We start from the raw sequence: 21231 nt of genomic DNA on the forward strand, positions 1-21231 counted from the left end.
AAGCCAAGAGAAGAAACAAGAGGGAAGGCATGTGGACAATGGGTTCAGACTTTGAATGGAGACCCTCTAGAGGCTTCTGAAGGACAGAGATCTGAATGACCCACAACAGTGGGGTTCCCTCTCACCTCCCCAATCCTTTGCTTCCTAGCTTGCCCTTCAGCTTTTCTGCAAGTCTAACTTCCACTCCCGCTGTGCTTGGGAGTGCATGCCAGTCAAGTTTGGAGAGAGAATACTGTCATTCATTCTCAATTCCCTTTAACTGCCTAAATTCCTGAAATTCTACCACTAAATTTATACTATACTCCTATGCATTGAGCACCCACTATGGGTCAGACACTGTGCTGGAAGCTTTAGCTACATTATTTCATCCAATCTGGCTAACCACTCTTTCCATAGTATTAATGTAACAATACAAATAGTGACCACTTAATGACAACTCTCTTGAGCTAAGCCCTTTACATGAACTGTCATATTTAAATTACACTGAGAAATAACCTGCCCAGGGTCGCACAGCCACTTAGTATTGAAACTGGGATGAGTAATCTAGGATTGTCTCCAGTACGCCAGGCTCTGTGAGGGGGATGAGCACTTCATGAGGAGCGCGTGACTGATGGAGAGGACAGCCATCCGGATGCCTGTCCCCTCTCCCTCACTCATTCTGTCCCAGATGAAGCATAGAAACAGCAGTATCCCCCCAGATTTACCTGGGTGCAGAGGGCAGGCGCTCCTGATGACAACCCCAGGGCCTGCACCGCCCGTTTGTCGGGGAATGAACAGTTATTATAGGAGCTACCAGACCCTTACCGTGGTTGCCTGGTATCATTGGAGGGAAGTGCCCACTCACATGATGAGGCGTCCTGTTCTGTGACACAAAGCCTCCCCCACACTCTAAGAATGGCTTGGGCGTTTGTGTATGTGTGTGTGCATTTGTGCAGGAACTGGTACAAAAAGGGCCAGGTGACTTGCACACATGTGCAAGCCGGAATAGACCTGCCTCCCATGCATTTCCCTCAGGATATGTGTGTGTGTGTGTGTGTGAGGTATCTGGCTGTCTAGGCCCTCACAAAGGCAAATAATCTGTACATTTCTTCATGCCCGTGACTGTGAGTGGAGTTCATGCAGGATGGAAAGGGCCTGGCCCCAGAGTTGAGTTCTGAGCTCAGTTCCCACCTCTTCCTGCCTGTCTCCAGCTGCCTGCATCCCCCTCCGCCTCCCCCCTTGCCGGGGCAGAATGCCCTCAGCCTGTGCCGGCTGGCACACATGCCACATGGTGACTGGAGCACGTCTGGGCAAGGAAGACGCCCCCCAGGCCCGGCTGGGATACTAAGCCACCCGCTCCCTCCCCCACCTCCAGAACGGAGCGTCCCCATCCCGTCCCCTTTCTCAGCCAGGGACACAGGCAGCAGGCGGGGACACAGCACAGACAGATACAAACACACAGATGCACCCGGAAATGCCCACAGGCGTGTGCCCCAGAGAGGCACAGACACGGGCTTCACACAGGCTTGGGTACACTCACATACACACACACACGCACAATCACACACGCCGAAAGAAACTCGTGGGCAGTCACCACTTGCACAGATCCCGGCAGGCAGAAGTAGACCCGCTAGGGTCCGGCCCCGCCCGTCAGGCAAACCCACCCAGTGCCTCTGTCCGTGGTGCTGAAAACAGACAGACCTCTTTACAGAAGAAAGAGATGGAAAGAGACTTGGGATAGGTAATGGACAAGAAAGGAGGAATGGAGGAGAGAGAAGAGAAGGGAGGGGGAAATCCACAGATAAAGGGGAGAGAGTGAGAGAGAGAGAGAGAGAGAGAGAGAGAGAGAGAGAGAGAGGGAGAGAGTTTAGAAGATACCAGGAGAAACAAAATATTGTGAACACTGGGACAAGGAGAGGGAGGTGATAATGGAAGGTGATCTCAGTCCCCCATTCCTGCCCAAGTGCAGTATCAGGCTCAAGGATTTATCTGTCTTTGCCTTTCAGGGCCAAGAATGAAAAGAGTTTGGTAGGGGTACAATGGCATGTTAGGGACCCTGGATGTGTGGTTTTTGTTGACCCCCAGTTGTCTTTTTCAGGGTGTCTTCTTGCCCTGGAAGATCTTAAAACAGTATAGTAAGGAGAGAGACACCAGGGAAACCCAATAATGACCCTGCAAATAGCTCCCCACATGATTTCTTATCCAAAATGGTGTTGGGCAAGTGGACAACAATGTTGATCTGGATTTGTTCCGGGGATTGCAGGGATTTAGTGACTGCTTAATTTTATCCACAAGATTGGATTGTGGTTTCCTATCTCCCTCTCTTGAGATAAAAGCTTCCCTCTGGTAGGATTGCCTAGTAAGAATGGATCTCCCACCAGCAGCCTCTTAGTTGTGAAATTTATGGAACACGAGTAATGCCCACTTTCCTGATTGGGAGGGGAGGATTTCAAGGACCAAAAGGCTTACCATATAACTAGGCAAGAGAGAATGAAGGGGGAAATGAGAGAGAGAAAAAAGAAGAAAGGGGAAGAGAAAGAATTGTGAAGATAGACAGAGGATGAAAGAAGGAAGGGAAGAGGAAAGAGATTGGAGAATGAGGAAGGGGGAGGGTGGAGATGCAGATGGCAGGAGTGCGAGAGGGCATGAATGACCCAGACAGACTACAGTGTCCAGGGAAAGGGCAGAGGAAGAATGCCAGGTGGAGCAAATTGCTTCTCTCGAGCTTCCTAGAGGCCCAGATTAGACTGGAAGTCCTGGAGCTGTTCACAGTGGCATCGTTCACCCAGAGCTTCAAGCCAAAGACCCCATGGGCCAAGACTATGGATGTGAGAAGAAGCTGCCCTAGCAAACAGGGTGGGTGAGGTCAGATGCAATCAAATCTGCCTGTGTGGTTTCCCCGTGGGTGGGATGGGAAGGGTGGGTGCCCCCTTGGGGGTATTTCCACCTATTTGCACCAGTGGCAGGAAGAGAAAGCAACATGTGTGGATGGTCACTGGAGAGTGGATATTTGACTTAGGATGAGAAGCGGGCAGAGGAAGAAGAGAAGCAGAAGCAGAGTAAGTGGAAGAGAAAGGATACTGGATCTCCTAAAGTTTTTTGTTTTTTGTTTGTTTTTTCCTAAAGTTTTTTTGACCTCGTAATTATTCTTTCTTTTTTTCCTATCAAGAGGGAAGAAGCCAAGCCTAGGATACAAGCTGGGCAAAATATGTGTCCTTACCTATTGTATAGGTATAACCAGAGTCCCAAATTCATAGGGTGGTTGAGATGATCATCAGGTCATGTACAATGCTTGTCAGTTACTGATACATAATGAACTCCAAACATATGCTAGTTTGCATGTTGTTGCTGCATCTTGGTCTTGCACTAGGATCAGCTGAGAAATCTTTCATCTATGACTAGACCTTCTTGCTACAGTCTCAGGTCCACCTTTGGGCACTGTGATTTTCCCAGCTTTTCAAATTTACTCCTGAAGAGAAAGAGCCAGGAGGTTTGCTGGGGTACAGAGGGGGAACCTCATGGTCCAGGGAACAGGGCACCCATCAGGGGCCATTAAGGATGTCTTCCTGGATTCCTGAAAAAGCTGGACCCTGGACCTACATCAGTGTTTCTCTGCCCAGACTGGAGCCTCAGCACCCCACCCTATTCAGTGCCGGTGCCTCGGTCCTGCTCAAGCCTGTACGGATGTGGACATGTGGGGCATTTCTTCCAGACTGCTCTCCCAACCTCGATTCCTTTGCCTTTTTTCTACCTACCCCTCACCTTCTTTCTTCTCAGGAATCTAGTTGGGAGAAAAGGAATTCCCTCACTATTTAGAGGTGTGGGATTTCCCCACCCTTCACAGGCCAAACGGATGGCCTCATTCTGGAGGTCAAGGAAGCATGTGGGGGCTGGTACAAGGAGGGATGAGGGGTGGCAGGGCAGCCCCCATGTCCTCCCATTCCCCCCAGCTCCTGTCTCATCACTGTCACTATTCAATCATAGCAGATGGGCTGCAGCTGTGAGCGCCAGCCCGGCACACAGGCTGGTCCGTGCCGCTTGGGAGAGAAGGAAGAGAAAGGGAGGGAGGGAGGGAAGGAGGAGGGATGAAAGGAGGAGGGAGAGAGGAAAGGGAAGAAGAGGAGGAGGAGGAAAAGGAAGAGAGTAGAGGAGGAGAGAGATGACTTGAAGAGAAAGAAGACTTGGTACCTTTTATGCCTCTCCCATCCCAGCGGGAGAGCAGAGGCCAGGACTGGGCTCACAAGCTGGGCAGTGCCAGGCAAGATGGGCATATGCCCTTGATTACTACCAGGACTGCAGGCCAAGCCTCCGCAGCCACCACGGCCTCATAAATCAGTTTTTAAGTAGCAACCACATGGACATTTCCCAGCTGAGAGGCCTGGCCTCTGTTAGCCCAGCTAGGGCAGCCCAGGTGGAGGGGCAGGTGCCAGGTCAAGGCAGGGAGAGAGAGAGGTTGTCATCAAGGCTTGATGCGCAATGGGGTTGGAACTTGTTCAGGGAAAACCTGGGGGCAGGGGCTCCCACCAGTAAGGAGTAGGTAAGAAGGTGACAAGTGCCTGGCAGTGGGTCCAGAGCCCCCCGTTGGGGCTCCTAGACGCTGCCCTGGGTTCCCCTGGGGGAAGAGGAGGATGGTGCTGCCACTGGAACCTCCTCCCTCCAGGTCTCCCTCCCACTAGGAATCTATGTGAGCGTCAGGGCAGTGTGAGGGCCTGTGCACTTGGGTATCTGAATGTGCTCACAGCTCCTGTTGGGTAAGAAGGTATGTCCCCACTGTCTAGCCCAGGCCCAGCACAGACCAAGTATCTGTAAAACTGCTTGAATGAATAAGTGATTGAGTGTGAAGGGGGCCAGTTATGCATGTTTACAAGAAGGGGAGCATTCATATCTGAGTGTGTATGATCTCTGAGTTGTGTGTATGTGTGTTTGTGGAGGGTGTCTGTGGGTGTTCTGAGGAGATCTAGCCTGACAGACATCCTTCCACATCCTCCTTTGCAGGATCTCCACCCCACACAGCCCTCCTGGGCCCTGATTCTCCCCTTCTGAGGACCCACCAGTAGCACAGCAGCTCCTGAATTTCACACCCCCCGTCCGATCCCCAGATCGGCGCCCCCCTCCTCCTCCCTGTGCAGGCCAGCGTTGGTGGCTGGGGATGGGGGCTTGGCTAAGGATGCGGGGGGGTCGGGAGTCCCGCCCCTGGAACCGCGGGCAGAACCGCGGGTGGGGCGCCCAGCCTTCCTGCGCCCGGTGCCTCTTCCCTGGGTGAACAGATGTCTCGGAATTTTAGATGTGCTCTCCGCCCCTCCTCGCAATAACCCCCACCCCCACCCCAAGCTGGCACCGGCTGTGGTGTGGCGCCCTCCCTTCCCCCACCTCCGACAGCAGAACCGGCTGATGGATCGGGGAGCGCGGCCGGAGGCCTGGGCCGAGGGGCGGCGGAGGCCCGCGGGGTCGCGGCAGCGGGCTGGGCCGAGTCTCGGAGGCTCCTGGCGCAGAGGGAACCGGGGACGGTGCGGCTCGGCCTCTTGCCTTCTCTCGTTCCTTCCCTTCTGCCGCAGCTCCTCAGCCCCGTCTCTCTTCGGTCCTCTGTCCGCGATCTACGGTCTCTCTGCCCCACCCCACAGCCCAGCCGCGTCTATGCAGACCCCCTCCGCACAGAGCCTCCCGCTTCGAGACAGAAACACCTCCTGGCAACTTCGGCGGAATTCTTCCCTCCAGAGACCCCTTTCCCTGCATTCCGCGAGCCACCCCATCCCCAGCTGGCCGCCCGCCCGCCCTCAGTAGAAACCCGGAGCTTATCCGGAGAACATGGAGGGAGGGGAGGAGGGGAGGAGGCTCCAGATTAGGGAGGCTGACGAGGCCGGTCGGCCCGGGCTGAGAGACACCCAAATTCTCTAACCGCTGCTAATTAACGAGCAATCCAATTCCGTGGACCCCCAACTCGGGGAAGGCGGGCGGGACCCGCTGAGGGCAGGCGGGGGCCTTGGCAGGGCTCGGCAGCCGGGTGGTGCCAGGCGCCCTCCCCCACCCCACCCCCACCCGCCAGCATTCCGAGGTAACAGGCATTTGTTACCCAGCTCGTGCCAGGAGCGATTGGCAGGTTCGAGTAGGCACAGTCATTCCGCACACAGATGTCCCTGTGCTCACTCTTCTGATATGAATTCTGTCAGCTCCAAATCTGAGGGAGATGAGCAGACAGCCACACAGACAGTTACAGACACAGACACAGACAGTGCAATTGTCTGGAGGACACAGAACTCCACAGATATTTTTCTTCCCTGAAAAAAAAATTGAATGGAAGAAAAATAAGACAGGCTCCCACTAATTTGGGGAGACGTGTCTGAACCCCTGAGAGTGGCCCTCACTCCTTCCATCCTCCCTGGGTTGCCTGCCCAGACTCTTCCAGCCTCCCCCAGCACCCTACAACAGCATCCCTGAACTTCAAATCATTGCAACTAGAGTTGTTGCAACCAGAGCTCCAGAGTTGAAGCCTGGGAGGTCTGCTCCCTGACCCAGAATCCAGAATTTCTGAACCCCTGCAAAGCTCTAGAATATCACCAAGGTGTAGGTTCCAGTCGTCTAGAATCTCTGAAATTAAAAATTCCACAACTCCCACTCCAGGGCAAATTGTGCCCAGTGCCCAATCTTTGGATCACCTTCTCCATTAGAGAGGGGGACCTGGGCACTGTCTGGTGCCCTGGATTGGAGGACCCCGCATGCCTGGTACTCACCGGCTGTCCCCAGCCTTGGCAACCAGCCCCAAATGCAGCCTGCCCTTTGACTTAGGAATGTGGAAAGGTCAGGCCCCCTGACTCCTGCCCCTTTCTGGCACTCTTTTCCCAGCTCCAGTTCCCATCCTGACCCTCCACACCAAGGTGGACTTGGCTATTCCACCTTTGCCTGCCCGCCCCGCCCCCCCTCCCCGCGGCTGGGGGAGCGACCTGGTTGGTCACTGGGCATCTGTGAGCAGAGCGGGCATGAAGAGCCACTGGGGTTTTGTTCTCCCTGGGCAGCCCATGCTGGTGGAAGAAGGGGAGGCAGGCAAAGGGGGCAAAGAAACTCCACAATGTCGGAGGAGAGGGCACAGAAGGGTTTGGGTTGTGGTTTGTTGGATTGTTTTTTAAATTTTTTCTTTCTTTCTTTTTTAAAGCAAAAGCCCCCATCCTGTGTCATCATTTTTATGGGATCTGCAATTCTGGCAAAAATCTGTCTTTAATTTAGCTGTCCATATAAAACTCCTCACTGTATAATAATGAACAGATGCCATGGAATTTAAGCTGGAGCCTCAGCTCCTCCCCGCTTTCCCCCCGCGCCTGGCACCGGGCACCGGGCACCGGCTGAGTGGCACAGACTGGCACCAACGCGCGAGCGAAGGGTGGGCAGGGGGCGACTTGGGATCAGCGCCAGGGCGCTGGGGTGGTGAAGAGGTGTCCAGGCGCCGGGCTTAGCCAGCCGGGAGCTTTTCTCGTGGAGGCACCAAGGGAGAAGTGTTTGAGGAATTTTTCTGTCTTTTGCTACAAAGAGATCAGTAGTTAAGGATTTTGTTTTGGTTTTGCTTAGGGGCTGTGTGGTTCTTCTCAGATTTTTTTAAAAAGCACCGCCCTCCCCCCAATATAAACCCAAGTGTTTTCGCTGTTTTAACTGAGTTGTTTTGAACCCACCCCCTGCGCGGCGCCCCGGCCTCTGCCTCCGAGCCCAGCCGAGCGCTCGTTCGCTGCAAGCGGGATCCGTTCCACAGCCGGCCGGCCCACGGAATCCTGGGCGCCGGCGCCCCCGGGGACTCCCGGGCACCTCCCGCAAGGCAGGAGTACCCTGTTGCCCTCCAGGAGTGAGGCTGGATGTGGCATCTGAGTAAGCAGCAGGAGAGATGAAGGCAAGAGAGAAATCCCTACTTGCCCCACACGATTCGCTCGCTTTTCCCAAGGGGAAAGAAAAAACTCTGCGAGTCCAGTGTCCCCTGCTGCCTCCGCCTGTGGTCGAGAAAGCAGGCATCGACTCGGGATTGAGGGGTTGGTTCTGAGCACCACCACCACCACCCCGCCCACCTCTCGCCTTTAATGCGACTCTGGCGAGAACAGATGTCCCAAGCCGGGCGGACTGCCCAGACCCCGCCCAGCTGTGCCCTTGGCGAAGACTTGGCTGAGGGTAGGAACTGGCACGCGGGTCCCCAAAGGGGTTTGGGGGCTCCCTCGGCCCTGGCGGACCTGACTTCGCAGCCTTGGCCTCCTGGCTAGCACAGCCTCAGGCGGGAAGTGGAAGCGCCCCAGAAAGACCTGTTCCTAATTCAATTAATTCCGAAAAGAGGAATGAGACGCAGACAGAAGTGGAGAGAAGCCCAGAGAAAGGTTCGAATAACGGAACACCGGGCACACGCTCTCGGCTCTGGAACCCTGCAACTGCAGTCCGCCTGGGAGGCTGCGCTGGAGTGGGCAGGCAAGTGGGCAGCAGCAGAGCACATCCAGGCACACATCTGGGCAGCGTCTCCACCCAACGCAGTGCCCCAGCTCCTTTGGCACAGGCAGCATCTAGGGGTTCCCTCACCCTCTCCCCCGCCCCGAGTGCCCCAGCTTCCCCTCCCTGCACTAGGGGGCTGAGGTTCCCATTCAGTGACATCTGCCCCCAGAAACAGGTTGCCCTCCTGCTTGTGAGCCCAGGCTTGGTCTGGGCGTTCTCATGCTGGCACTCCTGAGCGGGTGGGGTGCTCCTACCCCATTGCTTTAGGGTGGAGAAAATTTCAGAGAGCAATAACGACCCTCCCAAGGTGTCTGTGCCCTTTCTTACCACTTCTCAACCAGGAAAACTTTGTCCAGAATTTTAAAAGAATGAGGAATAGAAAGGCAGAAGCCACTTCAGGATTTGGAAAAGGAACAGGCTTTCAAGACTTTTCACCGCTCAGGTCATCACCTCCCCTCTGGGCCTGTGGCCAGTGCCTGGGCACCCAGCCCTAAAGAAAGAAAAGTGACAGTGTCTTGGGCTGTGAGCTGAGAAGCCTGTTGTGACAGCCAAGGCCCGTCTGCCCCCTCCTACATCTCACCAAAAGAAAAAGCTTTCTCCTTTGAGCACATATGGGCAAGTCAGGTGTGGAATCCTGTGCTCACCCTTGTTGTCACACGGGGGGCCTGGGAGTGGATGTCAAGGCCAGGGCTGGTCAGGCCTGGCCTCCACTGTCTCTTTCTTCCTGCCTTCCTTGAGAATTAAACTGTGGAATCTAGAACTATCCCTCCGTCTCAATGTTCCCTCAAATCAACAGATTCCTCCAAGGAGCAGGCAACTTCAGGTTAAAGATTTTGGGGAAGAGGAGGAAGAAAATGTTGCCCGAGAGGGAATGAAACCTCTGACCTCTGAGGGGGAATCCTTTTGCATCTCCCTCCTTGTGGACTTTCCCGTAAAAGGGAAAAAGAGAGAAGTAAACACAAGACAGTGGAGTCTAGGGTGTGTCAGGACTTCCCTGTCGCTGACTCCAATGGGGCTCAGTTTCCCTGGATTGTACTCAGTGATTTATGGAGCTGTCCTGGGTGATGAAATCAGAGCTGAGGGTTCACTGGAGGTTCACTGGGGGGTCAGGGTCCAGATCCTGGCTGAAATAGGGTTAAACGGAGAGGGGAGAATCAGTAGTGCTTTCCCTCTCTTTCCCCTGATGTACAAATGACCTGGACTCAGAGACATCTCTATTTCCCAGTCATTTCCAAACGCTGGACTTTGAACGGGGGTGGGAAAGTCAAGAGGAGGATGCCCTCCGGATTGATCTCGGCTCCAGCCTTCGGTTTGGCAGCCCAGGGGTTGAGATGAGACGGCTGGTTCCTGCTTGGAGATCCCGCTGCTCAGGCTCGGGCAAGAAGGGCATGCGACGTCTCCCCTTGGCCTCTCCCTCCCACCGCTCTGGCCCCTTTTTTCCTCCCCGCCCCCCAAAACACACCTCCTTCCGTTCCTGGAGCTTCTCCGTGTGTGCGCGCAGAAGTGGGAGAGCAGCGAAAGAAAAAGACCTGCGAGGGGGAGTTTGGGGCCGTGTGTCCGCGCGCATCTTCTTCTCCTGCTCATCTCGCCATCTCGCCAGGGAAGTTGAGTGTTGGGGAGGGGGGGCGATGGGAGAATAGAGCACAGCCGGAGTGCAGAGAGGTGGGGGAAGGGTCAGGAATTGGGAAAAGGGCGGCTCACGAGGACTCCGGTTTCACAAGATGCAGAGGCGCTAGGGATCCCCGCCCCAAAAGGGCCCCGGGCACTCCGTCCGCCCGAAGTGACCACAGACGCAGCGGCCCAAGAGTCGTCAGCATCCTTGGAAAGGGCTGGGATCCAGCTTCAAAAACAGAATCGAGCCGCGTGGAAGAGCAAAGCGCAGGAGTCTATGGTTTGGCCCGGGGAGCCACGTGGAGGGGTCTTTTGCGTCGGGCCCCAAGCCACTTGGATGCCACCCAGCCCGGGACTTCAGAGGGCGTTCTGGGAAACCAGCTGAATGGGAGGGAATCCCAATTAACCTTGCTCTTAGGGCAGGAAAAGACTTAGGCCTCGGGACGTGTACCGAGTTCCTTTTCTCTCCAGTTGCCCCTGCCAGGCCATGACCCATGCCATGAGCAGACCTGACTCCTTCAGATTTGGGTCTGAGGTTCTCACCTTGGTCCATACTCCATGCAAGAAGTGAGGGAGATTGAAGGTGGGCCGACTTCTTTCTCCTAAGAATAGGGGTGATTTAGAGGTCTATAAGAGCCCCCGCCTTAGACCACCGACAGGGGCGAATCCTCAGAACGAAAGGCCCAGTTCTAAATCTCACGCTCGAGAAGCGATCCTACGAGAATTCCAGAGAACGCGGTGAAATTTGGAAAGGATTCCAGTGAAATTCTCCGAAAACTGTAGGAGAGTTCCGCCCAGAATTCTGGCAGGCCAGGCATTGGGAAGGGCCTCACGCTGCGCGGCACTCTCTGGAGCCAGGGAAGCTCGGCCTCCCTCTGAGGCAGGAAGAAAGCGCGAGGCTGGACGAGCGTCAGCACCCGGGAGCGGACAGCTCCCGGCCCGGTCCCTACTTCGCGCCATCCATCCCGGGGTGAAGGAAGGAGGGCCACGTCTCTACTGGGATGGTCATTTAGGGGAGCCGCCGCGCTCAGGGTCAGAGAGTATAATCCGATCTTCCCTTTTGCACCTAGGGAGTCCTTCTTCAACTACCTTTCCCTTTCCCCCTTTGTCAGGGTGCTCTCGTTTTGGGGTCTTGGATCCAACCTTTAAAAGCCTCAGCGTGCCTGACCTCAAACCGCAAACTCAACACTACAACGCCCATTTCTGCTCGGAAACGGGCAGAAATATTTATGAAAAAATAATTTAAATAAGCAGACTCAGAAACAGTCTGGTCCTGGTACTCCTAAGTGTATTCAGGCTTTGGGATGGGGGGGCCTTTGGGACTTAGACCCCTCTCCAAATATTCCAGGGGGCACTGATGTCTGGAGGGGGGGGGAGTTCTTTCCGGGAAGTCAGTTCAGAGCAGACTCTGTCCCTGAGGATCGGAGAAAGAACTCTGGGGCTATCTTGCCTGAGAGGGGGAAGCGGCTTGGGCCGAAGGCTCCTCCGAGGCGCCCTTCCTCCGTCTGCCTAAGTTGAGGGCTTCCTTCTACCAGGAGCTGCACCAGGCAGGAAGGGGGTTGTCCCTGTGTAGACCACAGGGCTTCTCGAGGCCCTGTCAGGAGAAGCCTGTGGCTAGGTCAAGCTCCACTCTGTCTACCTGGTGGACTCCTAGACTCAGGTCCCCTCATAGAACTCTGGGGTGTTCCTCCAACTTCATCAACACCCCTACAAATTTCAGAATTCCTGAGGCTGAAAAAGGCTGATTCCCTTGAGTCCACTGAAATTGCAAATTTAAGACTGAAAAGACTTCTCCCATTAATATTTCATCCTCATAACTTTATAGTTTTTTGTTTTTTATTTTAAAACACTCCTGTCTGGTTCAAATGGTTGTCTCTTCATTTCTACACACTTGTTTTTTGCAACAGTGAGCAGAGGGCTGTAAAATGACCGACTGCTCCCAACTCGGTCATTTTTCAGTGATGAAAAGATATTTTGTTTTCGAAAGAGGTGCGTGTGCATGTTTGGGAACTGAAGGAGTGTAATGAGATTAATGCAATGCTTTGTGCTGGGGGCGTGTGTGAGTCTGTGTAAGGTCTGGGAGGGGCAGAAGTATAGCTGTTTCGGTGCCCAGTGGGTGGGTGGGAGGGGGTTTAGTGTGGGAATCCTACCCAGGAATGCCCAGGGTCCCTCTACATGGCCACTGCACAGTCACTTGACTCTGTTTCTCCATCACCCGGAGTCCCAGCTCAATCCCCCGAATGAAATGAGGCCACCGTGAGAAACCGGTCCGGCTTTGCATCTCATTTACATAAATATTTATTAATCGTCATTAAACTGAACAGAAACACGCAATGCACTTCGGGTGTCCGACGGGAGTTTCATCTTCACTACAAGAGGAAGGTAAAATTGCGTGTGAGTGTGTGGGTGAGTGTGTGGGTGTGTGGCCTGTGGGTTTGCATCTTTGCAGAGTGTGTTTGGATGCCTGATCTCCTGCCTCCGGTGGGAGGAGGTTCTCCTTTTGCCCCCTTTTTTGGGAAATCTCCAGAAGGAGCCCTCAGCCCTCTCCCTGCCCACCTGCCAACCAGAGCCAAGAGGATGTCTCGGACAAAAACCCCCTCTCCAGACACTGGAAATCGCTGGGCATCTGGCGCCCACCGAGGCACAGTCGGGCAGGGGTGGGGCTGCCTCCAGTTCTCGGTCTCCTCCCTCGTCCCGGGAAAGGACAGAGTTGCCTGCGGGGAGGGGGGGTGTGCGGTGAGCTCTCCTCTCTCTGTCCCCGGACGCCCGCGCCGGGGCTGCGTGTGCGTGCGGTGTGGTGTGCGTGTGTGTCTTCCATGCAAACCCTCCCTCCCCAAACCGACCCCCCCAACAGTTTGCCATTCCATACAAATTTGGAAACAGATTTTTAAAAAACAGCAGGACGCACAGCGGGGACGGGGCGGGGGAGGGCAGTGGCACTGGGGCCCCAAATCTCCGAGTCACTGATTGTAAGAACCTGGGGAGGGGAGGGGGCAGCGCCGGCCCCCACTTCACCAAAGTGCACAGATCCGCGCTTGGGCGGCGCGGCCCGCGGGCCGGGGGAGTGGGGAGCATCCCGGGGCCGGGCCGGGCCGCTAGGCTCAGTCAGAACCTCCTTGCATAGATATTTGTGTCTTTTTATTATTGGTAGTAGTATTTTTTGCCTTTTATTGCTTCTAAAAGTTCTTACTGCGTTTTCTCTCCGATCCGGACTCTGCGTTCGGCCTCCGTCGCCTCTTAGCTTTTTTTTTTTTTTTTGTATGTTTGTTTGTTTGTTTAAAAAAGGGAAAAGGGAAAAATGGATTCTAGTTACAAATTGTCTTGGCTTCTCTCTTTCCTTCAATCCACATTCCCTCCCGCCAAAATTAAAATCACAAAACGCTTAGACTAGGGGTTGGGGATGATGAGGGCTTCCAGGTCCAGGCTCCGTGCCCTGACTTCTGCCCTCTTCAAGAAAGAGGGGGCGCCCGGCAGCTCGGCGTCTGTTCTAGTAATAATAATAATAATAATAATAGGGGGAGAACAGTATCCCACAGCTCAGCTGCCCCCTTACCAAAGCCTTTGGGCCTGCAGGGGGAAAGGGGAAGAGAAAACCTAAGTGCAGGGATTGGGAATTGGTGGTGGGGGGGGGATCTCCAGGGAGTGCCCAAAGAGGGGTCCCTGTAGAAGTACTCCCTGGGAAAGAGGAGGAGGGAACCCCTTGGGGAGAGAGAAGGCAGTCCCCTGGGGGAAGCGAGGCCCCTGGGACGGGCCACCCACAGGTAAGAGGACCGCGCTGCCTAGGAGAGCGGCACGACCGGCAGCCCGCTCCCCGCGCCCCGCGCCGGAGTAGGTGGGGTGCCCCTGCGCTCGAGGGGCCTAGGGGCAGGGGTGCGGGCAAAGGCAAAAGAAAAAGAAAGGGGTGGGCGCGAGGTCTCAGTTATGGAAAAACGCATTGAGCTCCTCGTACACGGGGCCCCGGTCGTGGTGAAGGTGCATATCGTAAGACAAGAGATTCTCCGAGTGGACGCCCCCGCGCACAGCCGACGAACCGAAGACCAGCCCGTGGCCCGTGGGCCGCGAGCCGGGCAGCGCCGAGTAGTGCATAGAGTAATGGTAGCTCTTCTCGTGGTCGGGCGACGAGTCCTGCTTGAGCGAGAAGTTGCCATTGAGACAGAGCGGGGGGCTGAGCGGGCCCTCGTACTCGGAGCTGTTGTAGTCCGGGCTCGCACCGCCGCCGCCAGCCGCCGCGTACAGCGTCTCGTAGGCGGCGCAGTAGCCGTGGGTCCGCAGGGCGTGCGCCGCGCCGCTGCCCAGGCCGCCCGCCGCCTGGCACTGTGCGCCCGCCAGGCGCGAGCACGGGTACGGGTAGGGGTGCATGGCGAATGGGCCGCCGGAGCCGTGGAAGCGGCCCGTGCCGTCGGCGCCCTGCTCAGTGAGGAAGTTGCGCGAGTTGAGCTGCAGGCAGCCGGCCACCAGGTTGGTGGTGGGCTGCGACAGGCCCTTGCACAGCGTCTGCACGTAGGACACCAGGTCGGGTCGCTTGCCCGAGCGCAGAATCTCAGAGAGCGCCCAGATGTAGTTCTTGGCGAGGCGCAGCGTCTCGATCTTGGACAGCTTCTGCGTCTTGGAGTAGCAGGGCACCACCTTCCGCAGGTTGTCCAGCGCCGCGTTCAGGTCGTGCATGCGGTTGCGCTCCCGAGCGTTCGCCTTCTGCCGCCGCAGCTTGGAGCGCTCCAGGCGCGCCTTGGTCATCTTGCGCTTCTTGGGCCCGCGCTTCTTGGGCCGCTCGCCCTCTGCCTCGTCCAGCCCTTCCTCTTCCTCCTCTTCCTCCTCCTCCTCGCCCCCCAGCTCGCCTTCCTCCTTGACCTCGGCCAGCGCGGCCTCCGGCACCTCGTCAGCACGGAGAGGGACGGGCTTGGCGGCCCGGGCGGGCCCCGGAGCCCCGGGCCCCGGCGGAGGCGGAGGTGGTGGCGGCGCCTCGCCCTTGTCGCTTCTCGGCTCGTCGTCGTCGCCGTCGCCCCAGCTGGCGAACTTGGGCACGTCCGAGAGGAGACCGGGCTCGCTGAACAGGCGGGTCAGCATGGTGCCTGAGGGCGCCCGGCGGGCGGGAAGGGGAGAGAGCACAGAGTTAGGGGAGCGCTGGGGTCATCCCGACCCCCGTAACCCGCCTCCACCTCCGAGTCCGGTGCGGGTTCCCGCCCGGGGGGCCCTGGGTGCCCACCTCCTCCGCTTGCCCCACCCCGAGCCAGCCCAGCCCAGCCCCGCCGCCCGCCCGGGGTCTCGGCACAGGCCCTTTCTCCGGCGCTGGGCCCCGGCTCCACCCCTCGCCTGAACGAGGGGCCGCTCCCCGCGCCGGTCCTCTCCGGGTGTGGTCGGGGACAGAACAGGGGCTTTAGGGAGCAGATCTTTCGCCGGGGGGAGGCGGCGCGATCGCCAGGAAGCCTCTTCTCTCCCGGCGGTGGAGGAAGGCTGGGCGGCCGCGGTGGGGCAGCTGCCCCGCTCGGCGGCTCCGGCGGCCCGGGCCCCGCCGCCCGGCTCCCCCGCCCTCCCGTGGCTCTCACCCCCACACTCCCTAATCCAATTTGCAACTTGGCCGCGCGCCGCCCTCGGCTCGGCCCCCACCCCCGCAGCCCCAGTTCCAGAGGCGGGAGGATCGTCTCCTCCAGCCGGGCGTCCCCAGCTCCCGGAGCCGGCTCGGGGCGGCGAGGACTGAGAAAGCCGGGCGTGGGGAGGAGACTGAGAGAAGCGAGCCCCGTCCGTCTCCCCTGCGGTCAGGGACCCCCTTCCCCCCTTTAAACTGCCTCCCTCCCACACGGCTCTTCAGATCTCGTTGTATTTCGGGATTGATGGGAAAAAATCCAAATTTGTTTGTTTCCTTCTCTCTCTCTCTCTCTCTCTTTTTTTTCGGTGGTAGGGAAAGGTCGAAGGTTCCTCCGGGACAACCATGGGGGGGGGGTTCCCATCTCAGCCTCTTCACGCCCCCCCATGACCCTGCTTTCCCCCTCCTCCCCAAGCCCATCGCAGGCAGAGACGCCTCCCTCCGCAGCCCACTGAGCTGCAGCCCCAAGGGGAGAGGGAACCCTGGGCGCCTCCGATGCCCACCCCATTAGGGGGCATCGTCCCGGGAAGGGGGGATTTAGGGACCCTCCTGTCGGCCGAAGACGCTGCCCCCCACCCCCCAAGCGGCGGGTCAGATCTAGCTGTCTTTCGGACAACTTACCTCGGAGAGGAGTCAAGGGGAGAGGGGAGGGGAGGGGGGGGGGAGGGGGGCAAGAGAGAGAGGGGGGAGAAGAGGAATCTTCTTGCTTATTTCATTGTTCCCCCATCTTCAGGGAGCGGGGGCAGCGGCTCCTCAAGGCGGCAGGCGCCGGCGTCTTCAGAGCGCCATGCGAACCGCGGAGCGAGTGTGGCATCTCTACCAGGCGGGGTACCAGCCTCTATGCCAGGCCATATGGGCTTGGCACGTCACGGGCAGCAGCTATCACATGAGAGACGGTGATTGGCATGCGTCTGCATTGGGGGAGAGCCGGCTCCCCCGGGACCCGCCGCCATCTGTCACTCTCTACTCCAAAAAAAAAAAAAAAAAAAAAAAAAAAAAATTAAATAAATAAAGGAAATAAATAAATATCTCTGCCTCCCTCCCCTCCCCGCCCAACGCAGGGAAAGCAGGGATTGAGAGGGAGGTAGGAGGAGTTGCCCCCCTTGGATATAGAGTCCCCCACAAGGGAACAATGGGGTGGCAAGGCTGGAACTTGGGGGATTTTGATGTCCCCAATTCTATGCTCCCTCCAGGGCCCTGTTCTGTCCACTTCCTCCCTTGCAGGCCCCCAAAGGTGGGTCAGGGACAAGACCCTCGGCTCTGGAGGAAGGACCTCTATGTTTGCCTTCACCCCACGCCACCCCCCCGACCCTCAGGAGGATCCCCTCGGTCACAAAGGGACAGCTGAGGCCCCCTCCCAGGGTGGGCGTGGGGGGCGTTCCTGGCCTAAGCCCCATAGGTAGATGTTGGCACCGTGCCATCCCTCATCCCTGTCTGCCCCTCCCCCACCCACCCTCACGCACACACAACATATGTGGCTGAACGCAATTCAAACCAAGGGAAAGACAGAGGAAAGGAAAGACTTGCCTGCATGTCTGTGCCTTTGCATGGGCGTGTGTGTGTCTGTGGGGACATGTGTGTGTATCAGTGGTGTCAGCTGATGGGAAAGATTTCCTTGGGTGTTTAGGGGTATATGTAGGTTGGGATGGGAATGAAAAGGAACCCTTGGGATGAGCCAATGCACCCACCATCTGGGGGTGTGGGAGAGGGCTCAGTCTGGATTCCTAACCCAGAAACTTCTCCCTCCTCTCCCCCCCTTCCCTGCCTAACATACTTTCCCCCTGCTAGACAAGTGACCATCCCACCAGTGGCTTTGTCTCCTGTCCTCTGACTTGCTTATTTGAGGGAGGAGGGGGCTGAGCTGGGAATTGCCTAAAGTTCCTGGAAGAGGCTCAAGCATTCTCCTCCCCCTGCAAAAAAATACTGCAAGTACTGAAGCCAACTCCAGCAGTCTTGAAGTGACCAGGGGGAGGTAGGTCAGACAGGTGTCTTGATAAGGAAGGTAGGAAATTGCTGTTTTATCTTACAGCTCACCTTTCAACCCTCTCCCTGGGCCAGACACAGATGGAAATGGCACGAGTTGAGGGAGGTAGCTTTAGACACACACACGTGCGTGCACACACACACACACACACACGTGTTCCTCACTCTGTGGTGCAGAAAATGGATACACACCCCTACTCCGATAGATTCATGTGTGTAAGCAGGTAATCACAACCAGGTGTAGAGAGACCCTTGTCTACACCTTTATTCAGGCATTCGTGTGTTTCAGACCTACGTTTCCTATCCCTCCCCACCCTCCAGCGTCCATATGCTTAGACAACTTCAATAATACTTTAACCACGTGCACTTTGGTGGCAACCACGTGCTAAGCACTGGGTGGTACAAAGACAGGGGTTTCACCCTCAATCTGGACAGGAGCAGTTTTCTCCCTCTAGGACCCCCAGAAGGGGTCTTGGGCTGGTAAGACACTGATCTGATGCCCGGTAGAATGAATTAGGTTCTAAACAGAGGTACGCATGATGGCCAAGGAGGCCTTGGAGAAGGGGGGCTGGCACTGTGTAAGCCAGGACCAGGTACCGAAAGGCACCTCTAATATTCCTCCTACAGAGACCCATAGAGGGGAACTGACTTGCCCAGGACCACACAGTGGAGAGCAGAACTTGGTCTAGAACCCAGGAACTTGACTCCCAGCTCAGTGCTCCTTCTACAGTCACACAGTCTGCCTCAGGGGTCTCCAAGGATGAGAAACCAATGGTAAGCTTTCCTCCACTCATACATCCTGGTTCTGGGAAGGTAGGCTCCCACCCATGGTCTGGCAGATTGTCTGGGGCACTCTGGGCATGGCAGAGAGAGGGGCCAAAGGATAGGCCTCAGGTGGGGCAGAGACTCAGGGGTGCTGGCCAGGCCTTTGTCCATGTTTGGGCACAGCCTCAAAGGCTTTCCTGTCCCTTTACAGAGGGTGGGGGTCTTCAATCCTGACACATGGCCCTTCTTGAGCCCCCCAGTCACATGGTATTTTGATTACAAGCACATGCTTTGGGCTCTGATTCCTGGCCACCCTACTTACCAGCTTTAAAGAATGCTGAATGCCTTAAGCAAGTTACATAACAGCTCTCAGTCTTGATTTTCCCATCTGTAAAATGGGGACAATTATCCTACACCTCATAGGGCTGTTGTTAGCACTAAATGGGATAGTACATGTATTGAGTTTAGCACAGGGCTAGCAATAGAGTGCGCCTTCAATAAATGTCCACTCTCCTTTTTATTAAAGCACTTTGTAAACTGTAACATGCTTTATGCTATTGGTTTCTTGCACATACCCCCGGCACATACACATTCAGAATGCTTTGTCTACATGAGAACTGTTTTTGTTGAGTTTTTGTTGAATTAATGGGTGAATGAATGGATGAGTAAGTGAATTAATGCTTCCTTGGGGTCGAAAGATACCCCCTGCCCTCTCCTTTGGACACTGGGGCCTGGGTTAAGCCTCACAGGTCCCTACCAGCTCTGCTTTCTGCTCCAGGCAGGAGGCAGACCTCCTCAGCATAGGGGAGCCCTTCAGAGGCTCTTCCATCCCTGCCCTGTCTCCTGTCAGGAATGAACTCAGCTCCTTTCAGACCCCCGGAGAAAGAGGCCTGAGGGGTCAGGGGGATATACCTTGGGGTATGGAGAACTTCAGCCCTCTCAGTCTGTTTGCTGCCCCTGTCTTTTCTTCCTTCAGAAAAATGGAACAAGTTTTTCTCACTCGACACATTTCAACTTTTTTTTAGAAGATACAATAAAAAAAAAAAAAAAACGGGGGAAAATTGGAACAGAGGGAGGTGTGGGATGGGCCCGCCTTAGACATGGGCTTGAAAGAGGTATAGCACACACGTGTCCACATACACATGCACAAGCATGAACATACAGGGACGTCTGTGCTCCTCTCTGTGCATCCAGAGATGCAGAGATGCAGTGATGGAGAGACAGAAAGAGCCAGAAATGGAAGGAAGGAGACGGAAGGAGAAGGACACCCAGAGATGCCATCTGTTCCTCCCCCTGGCATTGGGGGAAGGGAGGTGGTGAGGGGCCTGGTCCCCTCTGGGTCTCCGAGAGGGAAAGGAGAAGGCTGGGCACCTCAGCCAGGTCGGAAAGACTCCCATTTCTGCTGCCCACTCCCATCCAGGGAGCTGGGAGCTGAGGGTCTGAGGTTCCCATGGAGACATAGCCCCGTCCCAGGGGAGGCCACAGTCTGGGCACCTAAAATGGCTGCCTCAGAGGGGTGGCAGCCATTTTGTGCGGGCGTAGGTCCTGGGGGGGAGCATTGGGGGTGCAGAGGGGAGAGGGAGGGAAGGGATAGGTCATTCCTGAGCAGTCTAGGTAATCTTGCTCAGAGGACAGGAGAATGTTCTATAAAACTGCTCTCACCAAAAAAAACCCCAAAACAGAACCAAAAACCAAAAAAAAAAAAAAACCAAAAAAAACCCACACCACACACACACACAAATCTGTAAACCCGCGTTCCGTTCTGACACCCAGAAAGGACACCTAGCCAGACGCCACCACCACCAGCAGCACCATGCTCCAAATAAGACTGCTGGGGGCAATTGTGCCGGAGAAGAAGATTTCATTTCCCACCATAGTGCCAGACCACGAGGGGCAGGTGGATCAGAACCCAGGCGTCCATTTCCCAGCCGCCGCCCTCTAACTCCGTCTCCCGGGGCCTCCCCGGCTGAGGTGGGCAGGCGGGTGAAGCACGAGGACAGGAGCAGGGCGAGGAGGCGGCGGTCTGCTCTGCTCGCCCCCACCTCTGATTTGAGGGGAAGGGCAGGAATGTGGGGATCCTCTGAGGGCCGGTGCTCCGGGCATCGGCTGTGCTGTGGGGAAGGAGGGAGGGGAGGGGGCCGGCTGGCGCTGCCCAGACGGCGACTCTTCCATCAATTCGGATGCTCGAAGCTTCCTCCTGAAGTATCAGAGCACCTGCCGCCCTCTTCCCCAGCCCCCTGCCCACCTCAAGTCCAAAAGGACGTTGGGGGAGGGGACCTGCCGCTTCTTCCTGGCTCTGGGGTGGGCACCTGCCCCGCTGCCCCCTCCCCCCACCCGCTGCAGTGTTCTGGGGAGCGGCGGGCACGCCAGATGGCGTGGCTGAGAATGCGGCGACGTTGCCGGGAGGTGAGGGCTGGCACGGGTGATATGCGGCTGCGTGCCTTGTGGTGCCACCGGGGAGGGGGAGGGGGGAGGACCAGTGAGGTGTAGCCCGCCTCCTCTGTGCTGACCTCCTGGCTTGACCCCCAGAGCTCGCTACCAGGATTCTCTTCGACTTCCTTTGCCTGCGCCCTGGGCTCCCGCTCTGGGCCTAGGCGCCACGCAAAGATAGGTGGGCACATGCCCGCCGCTCCAGGCGTGAGCTGAGAGTCACGGGTCAGACCCCCCCTAACCTGGGACAAAGGCCGACGGAGGAGGCCCACTAATCCTCCAGCAAAGCCAGCACCCTTGGGATTGGTCCTTTGCTCCAAAAGTACAGTGACCTCTGCCCCATAACCTTTGACTTCCAGCTTCTGAGCCCTGTTCTTCTGAAAAGAGCTCCTTCCCTGACAGGCTCTGGCCTCTGAGTCCTTTTTTTCATC

General features: G+C 56.6%; 1 protein-coding gene across 1 annotated transcript; it reads right to left on the reverse strand.

Moving 5' to 3' along the window:
* Positions 1-13302: 13302 nt before the first annotated feature.
* NEUROD2 (neuronal differentiation 2) lies at positions 13303-16474 on the reverse strand. The gene is made up of 2 exons (XM_029212703.1): positions 16244-16474; positions 13303-15110 (listed from the first exon to the last, which is right to left on the reverse strand). The coding sequence occupies exon 2, from the start codon at positions 15103-15105 to the stop codon at positions 13957-13959; it is 1149 nt and encodes a 382-aa protein (XP_029068536.1). The 5' UTR covers positions 15106-15110; positions 16244-16474; the 3' UTR covers positions 13303-13956.
* Positions 16475-21231: the final 4757 nt, after the last annotated feature.

Source organism: Monodon monoceros, unplaced genomic scaffold (assembly GCF_005190385.1).
Source record: "Monodon monoceros isolate NGI ecotype Baffin Bay Population unplaced genomic scaffold, NGI_Narwhal_1 Super_Scaffold_9, whole genome shotgun sequence".
Taxonomy (NCBI): domain Eukaryota; kingdom Metazoa; phylum Chordata; class Mammalia; order Artiodactyla; family Monodontidae; genus Monodon; species Monodon monoceros.

Excerpts from the sequence above, each read along its gene's own strand:
- NEUROD2 (XM_029212703.1), bottom strand. The coding sequence starts at position 15,105 with ATGCTGACCCGCCTGTTCAGCGAGCCCGGTCTCCTCTCGGACGTGCCC.